The sequence below is a fragment of the Ceratotherium simum genome, chromosome 3 (genome assembly GCF_057802395.1).
Source record: "Ceratotherium simum simum isolate JZ-2026a chromosome 3, ASM5780239v1, whole genome shotgun sequence".
Classification (NCBI taxonomy): domain Eukaryota; kingdom Metazoa; phylum Chordata; class Mammalia; order Perissodactyla; family Rhinocerotidae; genus Ceratotherium; species Ceratotherium simum.
Window position 1 is genome coordinate 61,952,981 of NC_141902.1, and position 19,000 is coordinate 61,971,980.

The 19,000-nt window shown below is 55.5% G+C and overlaps 1 protein-coding gene across 1 annotated transcript in view; it reads left to right on the plus strand.

Moving 5' to 3' along the window:
- The first annotated feature begins 374 nt into the window (after nucleotides 1-374).
- The window catches only part of CORO2B (coronin 2B), a 136,842-nt gene continuing 118,216 nt past the window's right edge, over nucleotides 375-19,000 (plus strand). Inside the window, exon 1 of the mRNA XM_004421745.3 lies at nucleotides 375-704. Coding sequence (XP_004421802.2) covers nucleotides 690-704 — 15 coding nt within the window. The 5' untranslated portion in view covers nucleotides 375-689. The remainder of the gene's footprint in view (nucleotides 705-19,000) is intronic.

Genomic DNA, 19,000 nt, shown 5'->3' on the forward strand with positions numbered 1-19,000 from the left:
GAGCCCGGCGGTCCTCTCGGCCCACGCGGCGCCTGGGCCTTCTAGCGTGTGACTTCACCAGCGTCCCGGGGCCAACGGGGCACCGAGAGCCCAAGTCGCCGCCCACTCCCCCAGCCGGCAGGTGCCAGGACCGAGCCTCGCCCAGCCGCGTGGCGTCCGCGGGCCTGAAGGGGTTAAGGCCCCGGGCCTGGGCGCCTGCCCCGGGCTCCGGGAGCGGCGGTGCCCGGCGGCCGGCCATCCAGCCCGGAGGCGCGGGGCACGGCGGCGGGCGGGCGTGCGCTTCCTCCTCCTCCTCCTCCCTCCGCCTCCTCCTTTGTAGCGAGTTCCCGGCCCCTCTTCCTCCCCCCGCCCCCCAGCCCGGGCCCTCTCCCTCTCTCCCTTTCTTCCTGCCTCGCCTTCCTGCGGCGAAGGAGGCTCATCTATTATAAATGCACATTCGGGGCTGACATCAGCGCCGAGCGGCGGGCGAGCGCCGACGAGCGGTCCCTGCGCGCTGCCAGCCCGGAGCGCGGCCCCAGGCTCGGCTGAGCCTCCCGCGGGGCGCGGGGAGCGCGCGGAGAGCTGCCCGGGCCGCGAGCGCGCCCAGCCGCGCCGGACCCCTTCCCGCCGGCGCCTCGGGCCCCCGGCGGACCCCGGCCGCCGCCCCCGCACGCCGCGCCCGCGCCCCCGCACCGCCGCCGAGTTTCTGCATGACTGTCACAAAGGTAAGCGCCACTCGCCCGCCGCGCCCGGGACCCGCCGGCGCCTGCAGCCCCCGGTCTCAGCTACGGGGGGCGCGGGGGTGTGGGTGTGGGAGGGGGCCCTGGGGCCGGGAAGGTGCGGCGTGCGCCTCTCTTGCTCCCCCAGTCGCTTGAGTCGCTCTGGCCCCCAAGGACTGCGGAGGAAAGGGGGAGGATGCCGCTCTGGAAGCCGCTGTGGTTTGGGCAACATCGCTTCGCAGCGGCCCAACCCCAGGACTGCATTTTTAACCCTTGTTTAGGATGCTGCATTTTTAACCCCTGGAGAGCAGCGTTGGGCAGCTCCGTGGTGTCCCCGATTGGAGTGCGCCGCGGGGAGCGTCGCTGGCAGGGACTGGCCCCGGGCAGTGGTGTGGGAATGGGCTGCCGCCCTGAGGAGGCCAGCCGAACGAAAGCCCACCTCACCTGCCGGCCTCTCCCGCCCAGCGCAGGAACTCTGGCCCACTCCAAAGCCAGTTAGTGGAGAAGGCGCTCCCCAGTCTCGGGCGTTGCTGCCAGGGTTAGGAAGGGTTCTGCGGTGACCGACTTGAAGATACGGGGAGGGACTGTGACAGGGAAGGGGGAGGTGGGCATTCTGGCAGCCCCTATGTTGGAGGAGGGTTCCTGGACGTTGGCCCGGGTTTATTGGAGAGACTTTGGGGGCTTCCCTGTTGGGGGGAGGAAAGAGTTAAGAGGACAGCGGGCTGGTTGAAAGCGCCCAGATTAGAAGAGGAGAGGAGATCTGCATTCACTCCCCAGCTCTACCCCAAATGCCCTCGGTGACCTTGGCTGGGCACTTCAGCTTTGGGCCTCAGTTTCCTCTTGTGGAGTGTGAGGATAATACTCTGGTTCCAGGGGTGGTGACAGGCAGTTGAAGAACCAGTAAGATCAAGGGTGTGAACCCACACTTTTCAGAGAGCTCTGTCGGGTCAGGAGCTCACAGCCTCGCCTTGCCCTTGGGTTTGGCGATCCATGCACCTAAGGCCAGACTCCGCCAGCTGCCCAGCTGACTCTCACAATTGGAGGGTTGGAGGCCCAAGTGGGAACGGCAGCCTGTTTGTGGTCAGAGCAGTGGGCCAGAGGGAGGGTCAGCCATGGAGGTGATGGGAGGGGTGGTTTTGGCTCCTTCCACTAAGCTGGGGGCTACCCCTGACCCCATGAGATCTGCCATAAGACAGCGTGTTTGTTCAGGGTCTTTGGGCTCCATTCCAAAGTTGGGACTTGGAAACATTGTAGGAAGATGAACTTGGGGGCTGAGGGGCTACCTCAGTCTGGCTCTACTGGCAGGGCTGCTGTGACCCACAGAGGGTAGGAAGCTTAGTGTTTTGAGATGATACAAATGCTATTCGGCTGGGAAGGATTATTATCATTAAGGTTATTAATGTCAAAGACGCAAGCAGGCCGGGGCAGAAGAGTAATGGATGAGCCTGGATGAGAGATGAAGGCTGTGGGATTTGTAATAATAGCAGTGAGATTTGACTCAATGCCTCCCCTGTGTCTCTTTATGTACGTGAGCTCAGGCAGCCTTCCTTCCCAGGAGGCCTGGAACGAAGGTGCATTCAGCTTCCTTTAACAGAGGAAGCAGCTGAGGCTCAGAGAGGTAAAGTGACTTGCCTAAGGTCACAGTGAGTAAGTAGCAGAGCTGGGGTTTGCCTTAGGTCTGTCTCAATCTATGGTCTATGATCTTTCGATAGCTCTGCACTGTTGAGGATCCTGGAGACTGGGTTATTCCCATGGCAGAAGGGCACTACTTGGAGGCCTGGGCCCTGGGGTGGGGAGTCCATGAAGGTGGGTACTTGTCTGTTAAACCCATTGGCAGGCCTGGCCTCTTGGTATCCAGTCATTATTCACTAATGCTCCCCCTTTTTCCCCTCCCCCTCCAAACTCCACTGTGTCTCTCTCCTCCTACTCTAACCAGTGTGGCATCGGTTTAAGCCAGCTCAGAGGATTAAATAAAATCCCCACCTTAACGCTATTTTCTCTCCCCTTGCCAGCCCTTCACAGACTGGTAGTGTTTCTGTAGGGGGCTCTGGAGGAGTAGGAGGGATGCAGGAGAGGGGCCAGGGCGCCGTTCTGCTGCCTGAAAGCCTGCTGGAAGAGGCTCCTCCACAAGTTCTAGAAGAAACCATGGTGCTCTGGGAGCCTGAAGGCCTGGCTTCTAGTCCTAAATCAGCCACTACCAGACTGTGTGACCTTGAACCAGTCACTTCCCTCTCTGGGCCTCTGTTTTCCCATCTGTGAAATGCAGGAAGTCGTTTTGATGATCTCTGGGGTCCTTTCTGCTGGGCCTTGGGAGCCTTCGGCTCTGGCAAGGAAGTCAGTTCTGATGGAGACTGAGGGCTCTCTGTTCTCGCCAGGGGTGGTCTGGTTACAAGACAGATATAAAGAAGAGCCCTAAAGGGAGTCTGGGAGGCGGGTTCATTGCTTACAAACTGGGGGTGGTAGACAGGGGAGGGAATGGATGAGAGGGTGAGCCCCGGCTTCCCGCCCCTCGGAACCCTGCCCTGAGCCTTTGTGTCACGCCCCCTGAGGGCAAGGATTTGGCCAGGGTTAGACGTGGGTTGCAGGAGACGGTCTCATTAGCTCAGAGAACCTGGAAAGTGAAAAAGAGGAAGTCAGATGCAAGTTGCTAGATCCTCAGTAGCACTTCCTTAGAGGAGGTGGGCCTCAGTTTCCATTTACCACCCTCCCTCTGTGCATACTCCTAGCCCCCTTCATGGTGGGGTATAGCTGGTGGAGCTGCATATGAAGCCTGGGGGTTTCTGGAGGGCTTCCTGCCCTAACCGGCACTAGAGATGGAGCCATGCAGAGCTCTGGATTGTGACCTTCTAGCCTGATGGCGTTTTTCCTCATTATGATGTCTTAAACTCTATTTTCTGGTATGTATTTTAGTAAGCTGGCTTCGTTTCTTTATGTAACGAGGAGGAGAAGAAAGGAATAAAAAAAGAAGAGAGAGCAGAGGGAAGGACCAGATGCAGCTTCCCAGACCGCAAACATCCGCAGGAGGTCAGGGCCCCTCCGCCCCCCAGTTTTAGTCCCATATCCTCACATGGGACAAGTCAGGGGAGAGGGAGGGAAGGCTACTCTCCTAGTAACAGGGAGATTTTATTCCAGATGATTTTATTCTTTGAGTTCTTGTGCCTGCTTCTTGTATTTTTTCTGTCTCCAGTCCATTTCAGTCATATGCCAGGCTAGCAGGGCATCTCCAGTTCTAAATGTCTGTTCCTAAACTGTCACCAACTGGAAAAACAGAACAAAATACATTAGAATTGTGTGTAGCATACAAGTCAATGGGCTATGAGAAAAGCCTTCGAGCTATAATGTTGGGCTGTGCAACTCCTTTTTGCTGCTCATAGGTCCTTTGGAGTGATTTCCTGGCTTTTGTCTGTGATGTGACCAGAGATGGGGCTTCTAAGGTAGGGAAGGTGGTGGCTCATAGTGATTGGGCTTCCTCGTTCCCAGGTGTGCCTTGTTAGTTAGGTGCCAGTGAGCTCAGTGCTTTCCAAGTTCCTGAGGCTGGCTCGGGGGGTCAGCGGTCCAAGAACAGAGTACCCTCAGCAGCAAGAATGGTACCTCAGAAGGACTTAGGAGGAGGAATGAGGGCAGAGAGGCTCCTGGATGCCAGCATCCTCCTCCCCACTGAGCAGTTGATGCCCTGTCTGCAAGCAGCATTGTCAGCTGTGCCCGGGCCCCTCTCTCCACAGGCCAGCCTTCTCTCTCCTGCGCCTGTCCCAGCCGAGCTCAGCTCACAGTGGCAGCCCCCGGCTCCTGCTGAATGTGAAGGACCTGGGAAGGTGTTGCTCTGCCCAGGTAATTAATAACAGTTAATTGTTTGGCAAAGATCACAAGTCTCTAGGGCCTCTATAGAGTGGCTCGTAGGAGAATAGAATGTTTGAGCAGTCAGATCACCCAACCCTCTTCCTTGGCAAATGAGGGAACTGAGGCCCAGGGAGCCGATCATGACTTGCCTAAAGTCATTCAGCAAGTTGGAGGCTGGAGGGGCTGGAACCTGGGTCCTCCTGACTGCTGGTCGGTCCTCTTTCCACCTGGCTGCCCTCTGGGGGGTACTGAGCAGGGGCAGGTGTTTTGGCCCCACTCCAGTTACCACGCTGCATCACCCCAGCCTGGACTGCTGGTGTCTGGGTTTCCCTCTGCTGGGCAGCCTCTTCCTTTTTGGGGTCAAGGTGTGTGGGACCCCGTACCCCCATCTTGACCCCAGGGTCAGAATGGAGAGGAGGGGATTACAAGGCCCTTCTGCCTCCGACTCACTGACCCAGAATCTAGTCTACCTAGGAGATGCTTGGACCGCCAGAGATTCCACTTCCCAGGACCTCTTTCCTGTCTGGCTCTCACTGGGAGAAGAGATGAGAAAGCCAGCATGTCACAGGGCCGCAGTTAAAAGGCTGAGAGGTGCCTGCACAGACCCAGCTCCCAGACCCTTGGGGGTGGGGTGAGGGTTCTGCCTTCTCTGCTGCCCGCACTCATGACACCTCCTCCCTCCTCTCAGTTCTTCCTGATATCTCTCATTCTCATGCAGAAGGGATGTGGCTAATGTTCACTCGCTCCTTCAGCCAGCGCCCTCGGAGCTCCTCCTCTGGGCCAAGCCCAGTGTTGAGCATTAGGGTCACAGTATACATTAGCCACAGCCCGTGCTGTCCAGGACCTTCAAGGAGAAGCATGTGGAAGGTCCAGTGGATGCAAGCCAGGAGAGGTCTGTCTTGCCCGCTTACTCTAAGTGCTCAATAAATGCAGGCTCTTTCCTTCCTTACTCTGTCTCCCTCTAGGCACTGGAACTCACTCTCCAGAACAACTCTGGTGAGTTACTTTCTTCCTGAGTGTGCCCAGATGCCCTGTGCTCTCTTGCCTGGGTGCATTGCCACCTTGGCACCTATGGCGGCACTTAGAGCCATCTGGGAAGGATTGTGAGGCTCCCTTGGGCTCCAGAGTCACCCCGCAACTGGCCTGCCCTATGGAGTCAGCATAGACTTGAGCTTGGCCAGTTGGGGACTGTGGACGCCGGCTGGACCAACGGCCTGGCAGCATCAGGCCCTGGCAGCTCAGCGATGGAGTGAGTTTTTCCACTCTCTCCCAGATTGGCTAGGGGTGGAGCAGACATGGCCTCAGCCGCCGCGGGCTCCTGGCACTGGGGCGGCCCACATTCTGATTTGGATACGCTGGCCGCAGAATTTGTCTGGTGTCCAGGAGATGAGAGAATGTGCACATTCCCTCTGTGCCCAGCCCCCTCTCCTTCCATCCTCTCCTGATTGGCTCATTCTGTCCCCCTACCTTTCCCTGCCCGTGGACCCTACCGGCTCAGGCCTGGGCCAGAGCAGCTTGCAGCCTGGGAAGCTGGAGCAGCTGGCATGGAGCAGGCCCTGCCAGAGAGGGACGGATGCAAATCCAGTGGCTTGCACACGAAAAGAAGCTGTTTAGAATGAGCCTGTCCTTTGTGGGCCTGGAGTGTGGGACCAGCTGCGAAGGAGGCACAAGTGTGTAGGGGAGGGAGTAGGGGAGAAGCTGCCACCACCCTTCCTCACCCCCTCTCCCTGCCCCCCGCAGAGGCCCCTGGAGGGACTTTATAATTGGTTTCTGGCTGGCACCCTCCTTCCAATTAATTAACACAGCAATGGGAGGCACCCAGGTTTGCTCAGGACTGTCCTATTTACAGAAGACAAACATGGGTTCCTGCACTGAATCCCTTCGAGGGTCCGAGGGTCCCTTGGTGGAGCTGGTTCCCCCTATTTGCAGATGAATAAACAGAGTCTCCGAGTGGAGAGGTGGCCACACCCTAGTCACACAGCTAATGTGGGTCAGAGCCAGGATGCACATCCAGATCTTCTGACTTAGAGCCAGAACCTTCTCAATCTGATCACATAATGGCCCACATCCTGTGAAGATTAATCATCGTTGTCACGAGAATAATGGTTATTAAGCAGGCATTGGGCCTGCGTGATCGCATTCAGTCTGTACAGCCATGAGGTCCATTCTATCGTCAGATGATCCCATTTTCCGGAGGAGGAAATTGGGGCTCAGCAAGGGTAGGTGACTTGCTCAAGGTCACAGGTTTAGTGGGTGGGGAGTGGGGCTCTGTGCCTGGGCCGGGTGACCCTGGAGCACAGGTTCATCTAATTTCCAGACCTCTCGCGCTGGTGCTCCATCCTACTCTGCGCCACCCCGCCATCCCCATGGCAGAGGGCTCCCATCTGTGTCTGTGGCCCTGGCATCTGGGTGTGCTTGACAAATGCTGCTTGCCTTGAGGGTGACACCATGGGTGTATCCTGCTTAGACTTCCCTGTGGCCTTTCCTGGAGCTGGGAACCACGTAAATAATTTGGGGAAGGGTGCTGGGTGAGGAGGGCAGCCAGCCCAGGGGCGGAGCGAGTGTGACAGAAGCAGGACCACCTTCTCCATTTCCATTGAAGCTAGCTTTGTGTAGGGAATGCAGGTCTGTGGTCCAGGCCTGCAGCCCTTATGAGAAGAGGCTGTCTCTCGAGATGGACCCTGATGACCAGGGGGGTGCCAGCAGCTAAGAATGCCAGCTTTAGAGTCAGACAGATGGCACTGTATCATTTACTTGCTGTGTGTTCTTGGGCAAGTTGCCTAACCTCTCTGAACATCTGTTTCCCCATGCATTAATTGGGATTGATAATAGTAGTACTTAAAAGGATTATTATGAAGATTAAATGAGCTGATCCGCGTGAAGCATTTACCACATGCCTGGCAGTTAGTGTCAGCTATTAACATCGGGAAGACAGAAAATTAAACAAATGGTTACAGTGAGTGTCCTGGGGGTTATGAAATGAGAAGTACGGAGAACTCGGGGAATAATAGCAAGGGGCCTGATCTAGCCAGGGGCGGTCAGGAAGTGACTTTTAAGCTGAATCACGAAGGATGAGTAGGAGGCAGCAGGGGAAAGGAGGAGAGGAGAGGAGAATGGGCAGAGGGAAGATCATGGGTGAATGTCTGGGATCTGAAGCAGCTCGCGGGATTGCTTCCTGCCAGCCAGCAGTGGGGAGAGCTCGGTGTGTGTCTTGGCTCATTTAATCTTCAGGGCGATTTCATGGTGTAGGTTACTGTGGTTATCCCCACTTCACGGATGAGAAAACAGGCTCAGAGAGGCCGAGTCAGCTGCCAAAGGTCGGCCAGCAAGGCAGAAGAGAGGCTGGTCCAGACCCGAGACTCCTGACTCAGGCACCCTTTCCTTCCTCCCTGTGGCTTGATGCTCATAGGGAGGATGGCTCGTCCCTGGGCCACTTCTTAAACTGACCCGGGCAAGAGGGGTGTGGAAGCGCCACGTTCAGTTGTCCGGCCTCTGCCGCCCCTCACAGAGCCTCCCTGGCCGTGTACGGGAGGGCAGGGGCCCTCTTGGCTCCAACGCAGCTCCGGGGAGGGGTCATTTATTTTTCCAAGAGGAAACTTTGCTCTGGCAGGAAAATTTCCACCTTATATTGTTACTGGGCCCAATTACGACTGTTTTTGTTCTTTAAATCTTTCTGATTATTGGATTGGGCCTTGGTCTTTAAAGTAAAACTATAGGGACATATATATAATTTTTAATGTTACGAGTCCATTAGGCGTCTGCGTTTTTGTTTCCGCCCTGCCTGAGCTCGGAGAAGGTAGACGTTTTACGTGGAGTTTGTGCCCCAGGCATAAACTTCCTGGCCCCTGTGTGACGCAGATGGCAACACCTTGGGAGGCCCTGGCTGCCCGGAGAGGGGGATGTGAGGAGACTAGCTCTGGGGGGTGCTCACACCGATCCCTGGGAAGAAGCCCCGTGCTCAGTGTTTGACTCCTGAGCCGTCTGAGGTCGTCTGGGCCAGCCCTCTGCCTCCCTGGCACTCCACACTTTTTAGGAACATTAGGATGACTCCTAAACTTAATTTAGATTAGTTTAATAAGTACTAATTGATTAATAGGCTGTTCCCAGCCTTTTACCAGGTGCTAGGTCCTTGCTTTCAGGGAACCGACCGTGAAATCAACAACAGAAGGAGCTAACTCTTCCAGAATGCTTAGTTTATGCCAGGCAGGTAAAAAGTGTTTCACATGTATTCGCTCATTTCATCTTCTTGACCACCTGTGAGGTCTGTGCTCTTACTGTCCGCTTTCTACAGTTGCAGAAACAGAGGCCCAGAGAGGAAAGGGTCATAAAGCTGGTTAGGGGCTGAACCTGCCTCCCAGGCCTTCTGTCTCACCACTCTGTCAGGATGGAATGACCTCGAAACGTGTGGCCAGAGCTGGGGACCCTGGAGGCAGAAGACCTAGGTCTTGCTCTCGCCTCTGCTCCTTCCTGTGTGACCTTGGGCTAGTCTTCAACGTCTCTGAGCCTCTGTTTTCTCTTCTGGGAAAATGGAATTAGTCTTCAGCCTCACAAGGTGCTGTAATAGGTAAGTAGGGTGCTTGTAGGTGTCATAGATGGGGGTGGCCTATTGTAATGTCTGATGAGCACCCCTCCTGCCCCCCCAACCAGTGTTTTACTGCCTTCAGAGTTAGGGTTCCATCCAACAGCTAACCCACTTCCCCGCTGCTGTAGTCCTGACTTCAGAGTTGATTCGTACCCTGTTGGAGTAGACAAGTTCACCTCTTACCAACAGCTGCTGTTTTTACTGTCAGGCTAGTTTGGTGCAGATGAAAAGTTGCTTTTCTCTCTTCCTGTTCTGTCTGTTTTCATATGCTTGGGACAAATAATCTGACTACAAAAATTGGGTGTCCTGCTTTCATTTGAAAAGTGAGCCAAATAAAGCATCTAAGCCTTGATCCGTATCATCCTGGCTCCCTGCAGGCCCCAGCTCCCTGTGGAAGGCGGGGGAGGATGGTCCCAGGGCACAGTCCCACCCAGGTCTCTCAGAGACCTGTCCCCACTGCCAAAATGACCTTGACCTTTGACCCTGACGCCCCTGGGACTCGGACCTGCTTTTCCTTTGGGTTTATGGAAAGGAATATCCTCTACTAGCTTGAGGTGTTTGCTGCAAACTATTTAAATACCTTGAGTGTGGTTTCAGAACTAGCAGCTTTAGGATCTGGGATCTGGGGGAATTTTCAGGACATGGAATAGCTGATAAAAAGAAAGGTGTTGGTAGAAGGGGACAAAAGAATTTAATTCCTGAGTCTTTTGTTTAATGTCATGAAGAAAATGCTGTTTAGGCCTGCCCTGCCGACCTCCAGGTGAAAGATCAGTTGGGTTTACAGGAATGCATGGGGAAATTTGGGATTCCTGGAAATTTAGAATTCTGGGAAAGGGGATTTTTGTGTACCTGAGGGTCCATTTGATAACCTTTCATTATCAAAAATCTGTCCTCTAAAGGCCCTGGGTCTGCCTTCCTGCCGTAGTCATTATAATATCTGAGAACAAACTCAAGTTGTTATGGATTGAGGCTATTTCAGGGCCGGAATTGTCCAGTTAAACTGGCTTTTGCGGGGTCTGGATGGGCGTTAATTTCTCTGTCCTCTGAGCCCTGTGGCACCCAGGCTCCACTATACCAGCCGCAGGTAAAGGCCTGACTCGTTCTGTCGCGTGCTGATTGTTCTATGAGCACGAACTTGACTCCGTACCTTAATTGTGAGCTTGCTGAGGCCAGAGATCATGTCTGATTCTTCTTAGTACCTTTCACAGCACTCATCAAAGGTGTAGTATAGACTTTGGGGTTCTGGGTTAAAGATACAAGGTTGTGCAGGGTTTGGAGCAAGCCCAAACTACTCCCTGGCTGCTGCTGCTTGGGCTAAATCCTTACTCCTGTAAATCCATGGGCTGCTAGAGCCGGAAGGGGCTCTAAAGAGATGTAATGGGATCGCTCATTTTGCAGAGGAGAAAATTTGAGGCCCCAGAAGGTTTATCCAAGGGGGCACAAGGGGCTAAGCAGGAACTGGGGTTCCCTCTGATTATTGGAGGGGTCAGGCTGGACGGGTTTCAGTTCAGTGGGTTTTTCTAGGCTTCCAGTAGAAATCAGGACTGATTCAAAAATGAGTGGAGGGGGAAAGTTCCCGAAAGAAGACTTTGAGAACTTAGCTTAGGTGGCAGGGGGCACCTGAATGGAGTGGCTTGGCTCCCCAAGTGACCAGCCAGGAGCGCCCCACCCTGGGTCCTGGTCATGATCATGGCAGAGGCAGGAGGCTCTTTCTGCTCGGCCTCGGGGCTGTGATTACCAAGATCTGGCAGCCACATGCCCTACGTGCCAGGCGGCCACCCTGGCCTCCGCTGCAGCACGTGAACCCCGCTCTCCTTCCTGGAAGCCGGGCCCTCCTGGCACTCTGGGCTGCGGGCAATCTTTCCTTCCTTTGTTTCTCTGAAACCGTTAGAAGGGCCTCTGGGTTGGGAGCCTGGGTTGCTAAGAGCTTTCCTCTGGCCAGACCTTATCACTGGCTTGAGAAGTCTCCAGGCCAAGTTTTCCCTGGATCTCTGGCTGGGAGGGAGGGAGTGTGGGCGGAGGGAAGCAGGGGGCGTTCAGGAGCCACAAACAAAGCTGCCCTTCTGCGGGCTCTGGAGACCCACATTGCTGGAGCTGGCCGTGGGAGCTGCGGGCCCTCGGGGCTTCTGCTTGGGGAAAGCACCAGAAGCGATGCAGCTCTCCTGAGCCCGCCCCCTCTGCCCCGCCCACGGAGCACGGCACGTCCGTTATCTCATGTACCCCCACAGCTCTGCTGGTGTACCCACTTTACAGAGGGGGAACCGAGCCTCTGAGAGGGCAGCGCTCGCCCTGGCTCACACAGTGGGGAAGGGAGAACTGGGACCTGACGGCGGTGTGTCTGATTGCACAGCCTCATGGACATGCAGGAACTTAGCGGCCCGCTGGCCTGGCAGTGGATGGCTGATCGTGCTGTGTGATGGCGTTTTTAAGAATGCCCTCCCAATCAGTGTGCCCAGAACCCACTATAGAATTCGGTTCCTTTGGGCCTTTTATTTATTTAAAATTTTTTTTTTGGTGAGGAAAATTGTCCCTGAGCTAACATCTGTGCCAGTCTCCCTCTGTTTTGTATATGGGACGCCTGCCACAGCCTGGCTTGATGACTGGTGTGTATGTCTGTGCCCGGGATCTGAACCCGTGAACCCCGGGCCGCCAAAGCGGAGCATGCAGACTTAACCACTACACCACCTGGCTGGCCCTTTGGGCCTTTTAGATGTTATTAAAATATGTATTCCCCTGGGCGGGGTAATGCTTTAAGCCTGCTGACAGGAAGACCCTAGAATAACAAGACTCGGGAGAGGTTCCTGAGGAGGAGGGTGAGGCAGGCAGGGAGAGCTGGTTACCGTGAACCGGCTTTGCCAGGGAAACGGGAGTGGAGAGATTGGCCATTATTCTGTGTACCTCTCCACCCTGGCTGCCCTGCTCTTCCGACCAGTGACCACCCTCCCCACCCCTCGCCCCTGTGCAAGTAGAATGAGGCCCTAGATTCATTCAGAAAACGTTTGCTGAGCCCTGTGTGCCGGGCCCAAAGCATGTGGCACTGAGCATGCAGGGAGGAAGCCGAGCGGTCCCCTTCTCAGGGATCCCAGGCTAGTGGGGGAGACAGGCCGCTCAGGAGGACACAGGGCTGCAGGAATGTGGGGAAGGGAGGCTGGTGAGCAGGGGCGTGGGGGGACAGTGACAGAGATGTGTGCACAGAACTCCGAAGCCATAGGGGCGGGGTGGGGAGGCCAGAGGAGGTTTCTGGAGGAAGAGATCATGAATGAGCAGGCAGAGGCAGATGAAGAGGAGGGAAGGGCATTCCAGGTAGAGGGGGTGTCATGAACAAAGGCGTGGAAGAGGGACACAGGTTTGCTTATTCCAGGAGAGACAAGAGTTGCTGCTGCTGGCTGGGAAGGGGAGGATGGTGAGTGGTGAAACAAGGCTGGAGAGGCCAGCAGGAGCCAGGGGGAGAGGGGTTTTAAGCAGGGCAGTGGCATGATCCTACTTGCACTCTAGGTGGTCTGCCCCAACCCCAGTTGCCCTGGAGGCATAGAGGTGAGTGGACATTCACAAAGTCTGTGTGCAATGAGGTGGGAGCAGGGGGTTCCGGCCCCCAGCCTAGATTTCCTGCAGGATCTCCCTGTGCCTGCGAGTGGGCGCTGTACGTACCCCTTTTTTCCAGGGAGATACCCCTGGTGGACCACTCTGTGGTACTGGCCTTTCCCTTCTGCCTGGGGCTGCCAGAAAGGTTGGATCCGGGGGTTGAGAAATCAGAGGGAGCGGACAGAGGACCATAAGTCTCCTTCTAGGAAGACTTGTTTATGGCATGCTGAGAAGACCACTGCAGTGGGATTTTGGAGGCTCCTGCCTAAACCCCAGCTCTGACACTGTGTGGCTGTGTGACTTTGGATCAGTCACCTCCCCCTCTGGTTAGGACTCAGTTTCCCCAACTACCTTAGGATAATTTCACCTGTTTCGAGGCTGGGTGCAGGAGTGAGCTTATGGGCGTGCTTATGCCCAGAGCTCATGCCCTGTGGCTGCCCCACCCCCCCCTCCCCCAGCTTCCCCAGACCCTGCAGCAGGAGTCTCCTTCTGAGCTGTGTCCTCCAGCACACACACACACACACACACACACACACACACACACACTCTCTCCAGACTGCCAAGGTTGTAAAAAGTTCACGACACTTGGAAGTTGAGGACCGGAGTTCGAGTCCCGGCTCTGCCACCAGATCTGCCTATGACTCTGAGGAAGTCAGTCCAGCCTGTCTGAACCTTTGTGCTTTTTCCCTCCCATTTGGTATAAACATCAGCCCTTTGCACACATAAGGGGATTTTATGAGTCAGTCTCCTCCATGTCTCTTTAGTACATCTTACCTGTGCCGATTCTGCCTCCTTCAGCCGGAGAGCCCTTCTTTGATGAAAATTCTAATCCAGTTTTCAGTGGTGACTTGGGTTGGGGGTGGAGTGTAGTATTAACTGGGATAGGGCATGAGAGAACCTTCTGGAGTGATGGTGGTAGATGAATGTCTGCATGTGTAAAAATTTTTCAAGCCGAACGCAAGATTTGTGCACTATAGGCGTGTTGGATATATTCATATGTAGTAACATTAAAATATGAATATTTTATTTTATTATAGAAAATAATTTATTATTAATAAAATATTAATATTTAATATATCTATATTTGATTTAAAAAACAAATGGAAAGAAGCATTCTTCTCAGCTTTCTGGTTCGAGCTCCGTCTCTCTCCATCCATTCATATATTCATTCACTCTCCAAATATTTGTTTGTGCTCCAGGCAGCCCGGGCATACAGAGGGGAAGGAGACACAGATGTGTGTGCTGTCGTGGGAGCTCAGAGGTGCAGGACCTTCAGTAGCTCCCCATTACCATTAGTGGTGGTTCTCAACGCTGGTGGCACCTCACCTGGGGAGGTCTAAATGCTTGTGCCCAGGGCCTGCTTCACGGGTGTGCAACCTGTACAATGCTTGATTTAGTGTTCTGCTGACACTGTCTTGAAATTCTTCATAATTTTTGATGAAGGGGCCCGATAAATTATGTAGTTGGTCCTCCCTCCCTGCCTCCCCCCAGAACAATAGAATCAGGGTCTCTGGGAAGAGGGGCCCGGGCATCAGGACTTCTTCAAAGCTGAGCTTCTTTCTGGAGCAGCCCTGTCCAGATGCAGCTCTCATGCTTAGACACTTGGCTGCAACAGAAGCTGGAGCCTGGCTCTCTAGACGCTTGTAACTGAGTTGGAATGATAAGACCTCACATGTGAGAGTGTCACCGGAGCAGTTCCATGTGGCAGCAGTGGCAGCGATCCATGAGGGAGCTCAGGGAGGAGAAAGGGATCACTGTGAGGTGGGAAGATCAAGGAAGGCTTCATGGAGGAGGCAGTGCACGCACCATCCTGAGAAGAGCCAGAGAAGAATGGGAGAGGAGAAAAGGCAAAGGCAGGACAGCATTTAGGAAAGGGCAGGACTCCTTTGGGGGAAGGGAGGAAGCAGGCTAGCTGGAGTGCGGAGTGTGGCTTGAGCAGAGAGATGTGGTGGGGAAGCCAGGGCGGGTGAGATTGGGAAGCACAAGAAATGGCAGTCTGAGAAGTCAGGGTCCTGTCGGCAATGGGGAGCTGCTCAATGTTCCGGATCCAAGAATAATGTGCTCCGTGAACATTTGAATGAATAAACCAAAGGAATGTTTGGGGAAGACTTGGGGGGACTGGCCAGCTAGGTTGCCGAGGTTTACAGGCAGCACTCAGTCCACCTGTTCTTGGAGGGCCTGCACCCTTCCCTGTGGGCGGTGCCCGTCTCTGCAGGAACCTCATGTCCCCTGCAGAGTGGTCTTGGGCAGCAACGATTGAAGCGTCTCCAGGAACAACAGACACTGAGCAGACCGTGTCCTCCCATTTCTAGGAACAGCAAGCAGTGGGTGGGAGGGGGCTCTTCCCGTAAAAACTGGGCTCTGCTCTCTGGCTGCCACCAGTTCCCCAACCCAGGGGAACAGCCCCTGCAGGAAGGTGGCTGTCCCTGCCATCTTGTATTTCCCGTGGGCTGGTGGACACTGAGTGCCGGGAGGGGGGGTGTGAGGATCCTGCCTGGGATAGAGGAGCCCCCGTTTCTGAGTAGCCAGCAGCAGATCAAACACAGATCTGTTTGTTTCTTAGTCTCCTGAAATATTTATGCAGGAAGATGAGCAAGGGGCTCTGTTTATTGAATGCATCCTCCAGGGAAGAAGCCACAGGGAACGGGCTGCTTCCCGTGTCAGAGAGCCAGTGAGCAGAGGTGGAATTTCTTCGCGTTGGAAGCGGGACAGAGCCTGTGTGCTCGCAGAAGGAAGGGGTGGGACTTCTGGAGGGGATAGAAAGCCCTCTAAACCCCCTGCTTCCAGTCCCAGGAAATCTTTTCAGCACGTGCTTTCTTGGTGACTCCAAATAATAGCAACTGAAATCTCAGCCTAGTTACTATTCTGGGCTCTGCCTCTAACATGCTGTGTGACCTCTGGCAAGTTGCTTAACCTCCCTGGGTCTTTGTTTCCAACTCTGAAAAGAGGGAGATATCAATCCAGTTCTGCCTGCCCCTTGGTAGTGTTTGGAGAGTCCAATGAGCCATGGAGTGGGTTTGCTTTGAAGCAGTGAAGGGGTAGGAAGGGGTGTAGGGAGCGTTGTACCATGCAGAAGTCCCAGCTATGCAGTGTTCAAGTCCCGAGAACTGACTAGAAGCAGGACTGAGTGGCCAGCCCTGCCAGCAGCCTCAGCTGTGGCCTGTGGTCAGGTCAGAGGGAGTGCTCCCGGGACCCAGGCCCGCCCTGGGGCCCCTTCCCGCCTTCCTCCCCCAGCTGAGCCTCCTCCAGCTGAGCCGCGCTGTCCCCTGTCCCAGAGAACACTGGCAGGATTTCCTCCCAGGCAGGGCCGTGGGTGTCCGGTTTACGTCCGCTGGGAGGTGCAGGCGCTGGGGAGCAAGGCAGCACTTCCCCGGACAGTGGGAACAGCTCGTCTTCAGATGTGCAAGTCTGTGGCTCCAGGCCGCCAGCCTCATGGCGGCCTCAAATCATCTGCTGTCCACACTCGGGGGCCTGAGACGGGGCTGCGGGGGCTTCTCCCGGGGCTGCGGTTCTACCCCCAGCTCATCACTGGCTTGCGGTTCCTGTGTCCCATGCTGGGCCCTGTAAGAGCTAATAGTTCACGACAGTTTTTAGCATTAGCATCATCTGAGTCTTAATACACACTACCGTCCACTAAGCTCCTGCTCCGTGCCAGCCGCGGTGCTGGCTCAGGGACGCATGGAGGGACTGATTTCCCCGACCTTGAAGGACGTTGAATTCTGTCTGGGAGGCAGACACAGACCCCAATGTGCGGCTGACAGTGAAGGGGAAGTGGGGCTGGGAGAGGGGAGGAGCAGCGGCACAGCATGAGTAAAGGCAGGGGCAGCCGGGCTCCGGGGCCTTCCAGAGCTTCGAGGTTGTCCAGGGAGGTTTGAATGTGGGCAGTCAGGGGCTGGGAAGGTGGGCAGGGGACTGAGGAGGAGCCAGAGGGGAGGTGAAGATGGAGGCCGGGCTGGCAGCGCCTGAGTCAGTCAAGAGCTCTTTGTGGGAAGGAGACCTCACCCATTTGTTAGATTCCACGGCAGTCAGTATTCATTAAGCACGTGCTGTGCTGGCCACTGTTCTAGGTGACAGGACACGTCAACATCAGTGAGCAGGACAGAAGTGCCTGCCCTCGGGGGACTGGCCCTGGAGGTGGGGAGACAGGACAGAACACAAATACATAAATGTTAGGATGTCAGGGGATGGTAAACGCCATTAAGAAAAATGCGGCGGGGTCAGGGGACAGAGCGAGGGCAAGGGCTGTTTCAGACAAGTCGGCTCTGGAATTGGGACTTTGGGGCCCAGAGTGGAATGAGGGGAGGGATGGAGCCATGTGGAATCTGGAAAGATCCTTCTGGCTGAGAGAGCAGCAAGCTCAAGACTCCTAGGAGGAGGCTGCCTGCCCTTCGAGGCACAGCGTGAGGGCCTTGTCTGGGGAGTGTGGGGGAGAGGGTCTGAAATGGGGGTGACGCTGGGTCTGGGTCTTACGGAGTCCTCCTGCCTCCCACAGGCTGGCACTTGCTTTCCACTCACTAATGTTTGTTGACCTACTGTTTGAGAGTGACCACTCAGGGAACTGTGGGGAGGACAGACCGGAGAGGGGCCACGTTGAGCTGATGAGGGTCTGAGGCAGTGGGCACAGGGAAGAGGACTCTCCAGGCCTTGGTGGCTGGGTGGGAAGAGAGGAAGACAGCAGCCAAGGTGTTCCTGGAGCTCCCAGAGAAGAGCGGATCCCCGAATCCGTGGGGCATTACTGCAGCTGGCTTCCTACACCCCCTCGCACGGGTCACCTGAGCCAGCCCGGCCTCTGCCCTGGGGCCATGGAGCAAAGCCAGAGCCTCCATCCCTCCTGCCCTGTGGAGGATGCTCCAAACAGGGCCAGGTCCTCCTGCGGGACCAGCAAGGCTCTACGGAAGTCCTCAGGGGCTGCCCTCCCCTGCCAGCCTCACCTCGCGTCCAACCTCATTAGTATTTTGAGCAAGAGCATATTTCTTTTTTCCTACAGGGAATTGGTGCCCTGCTCATTTCAAATTGAGTAAAACCAAAGAGCAATTAAGAGGCACAGCCTTCTCGGGTCAAGGAGACATGACGGAGGGAAGTGATGAGGCTGCTCTGCTGGCTGCTGGGCACATCTGTTCCGGGCTGGCCGCGGTGTGAGTGGCCAGGAGGGAGGTGCTGCAGGATTGGAATTCACCAGTAACAAAATACTAATGAGTACTGTGTATTGAGTGCTGACCGTGTTCCAGGGACTGTGGTAGCTGTTTCACATGCATCTCACATTCTCTCAACAGCCTGTGAGGCACAGGGAGGGGGGTGCTACTGTTATGTCTGTTTTATGGAGGAGGAAACTGAGGCTCAGAGAGGTTAAGGAGCATGCCCAAGGTCACAGGTTTACAGCTGGTAAACTGAGATGGAGCCAGGCTTCTGTCCCATCCCTGACGCACTCCGGACCCCATGCCATAACTGCCTGGCTGTTTTGTCCCTCAAAAGCAGTGCATTTAACCTATAGCTTCTCCCTAATTTCTGTTTCCCTCCCATCAAAAAAAAAAAAAAAAAACCAACCAAACAGAAAGCCCTCATTGCTATGGAATGCAGAGGCTTCACCAGAGTTACTGAGATAAACCAGAGCAGAGCGGGGCATGGGCTAAAGTCCCGTTGGGGCTGTGGCGCCGTCCCTGCCCCTCTCCCGGGGGCCGGCACAGTTAGACGCATTGCTCTCAGCGGGCCTGGGGGCAGCAGACTTGTGAGGGGCCCTTGTGGTGGTCCAGGCAAGAGGCCTGAGCCGGCCAGGTGGTAACAGCGCTGGAGAGGAAACAGGACGCAGGGTGCCGTTCTGGGGGTTGATAAGCCGGTGGAGGCGAGTCCAGGCTAGAAGAAGGCGTCTCTGGTCAGTGGCCCTGTTTTCCAGACCTAGCCCCACCCCCACGGCCGGGCCCTCGGCCGTGTTCCATAGACTTGGCTCTGAGAGCATTTTCGGTTTCAGAAAATCAGATCCCACAGAAGCTGAAGCTCGGTGCCTTGGGCTCCGCAGGCCCTGGAGAAGAGGGGTGGTAGCCGGCCAGCATCGGGGTGTCCTGGCTCCTGGGGAGCTGAGCTGGGTTCCTGGCCTGAGAGAGAGAGAACAAAAAGTTTCACTGTCTCTGCTCCTCTATCACGCAGGGTCAGTGACTTTTGCTAAAAGCAACCTCCTGGACAAAAAATCGATCCGAGGACAGTAATCCAATTTCCTCGGGAGAGTAGGCCTGCCTTCTAAGAAAGCCTGGGCCTTAGAGAAGCCAGGGGGAGTGTAGCGCCCTAGAGGGGCCAGGCCCTGCTAATG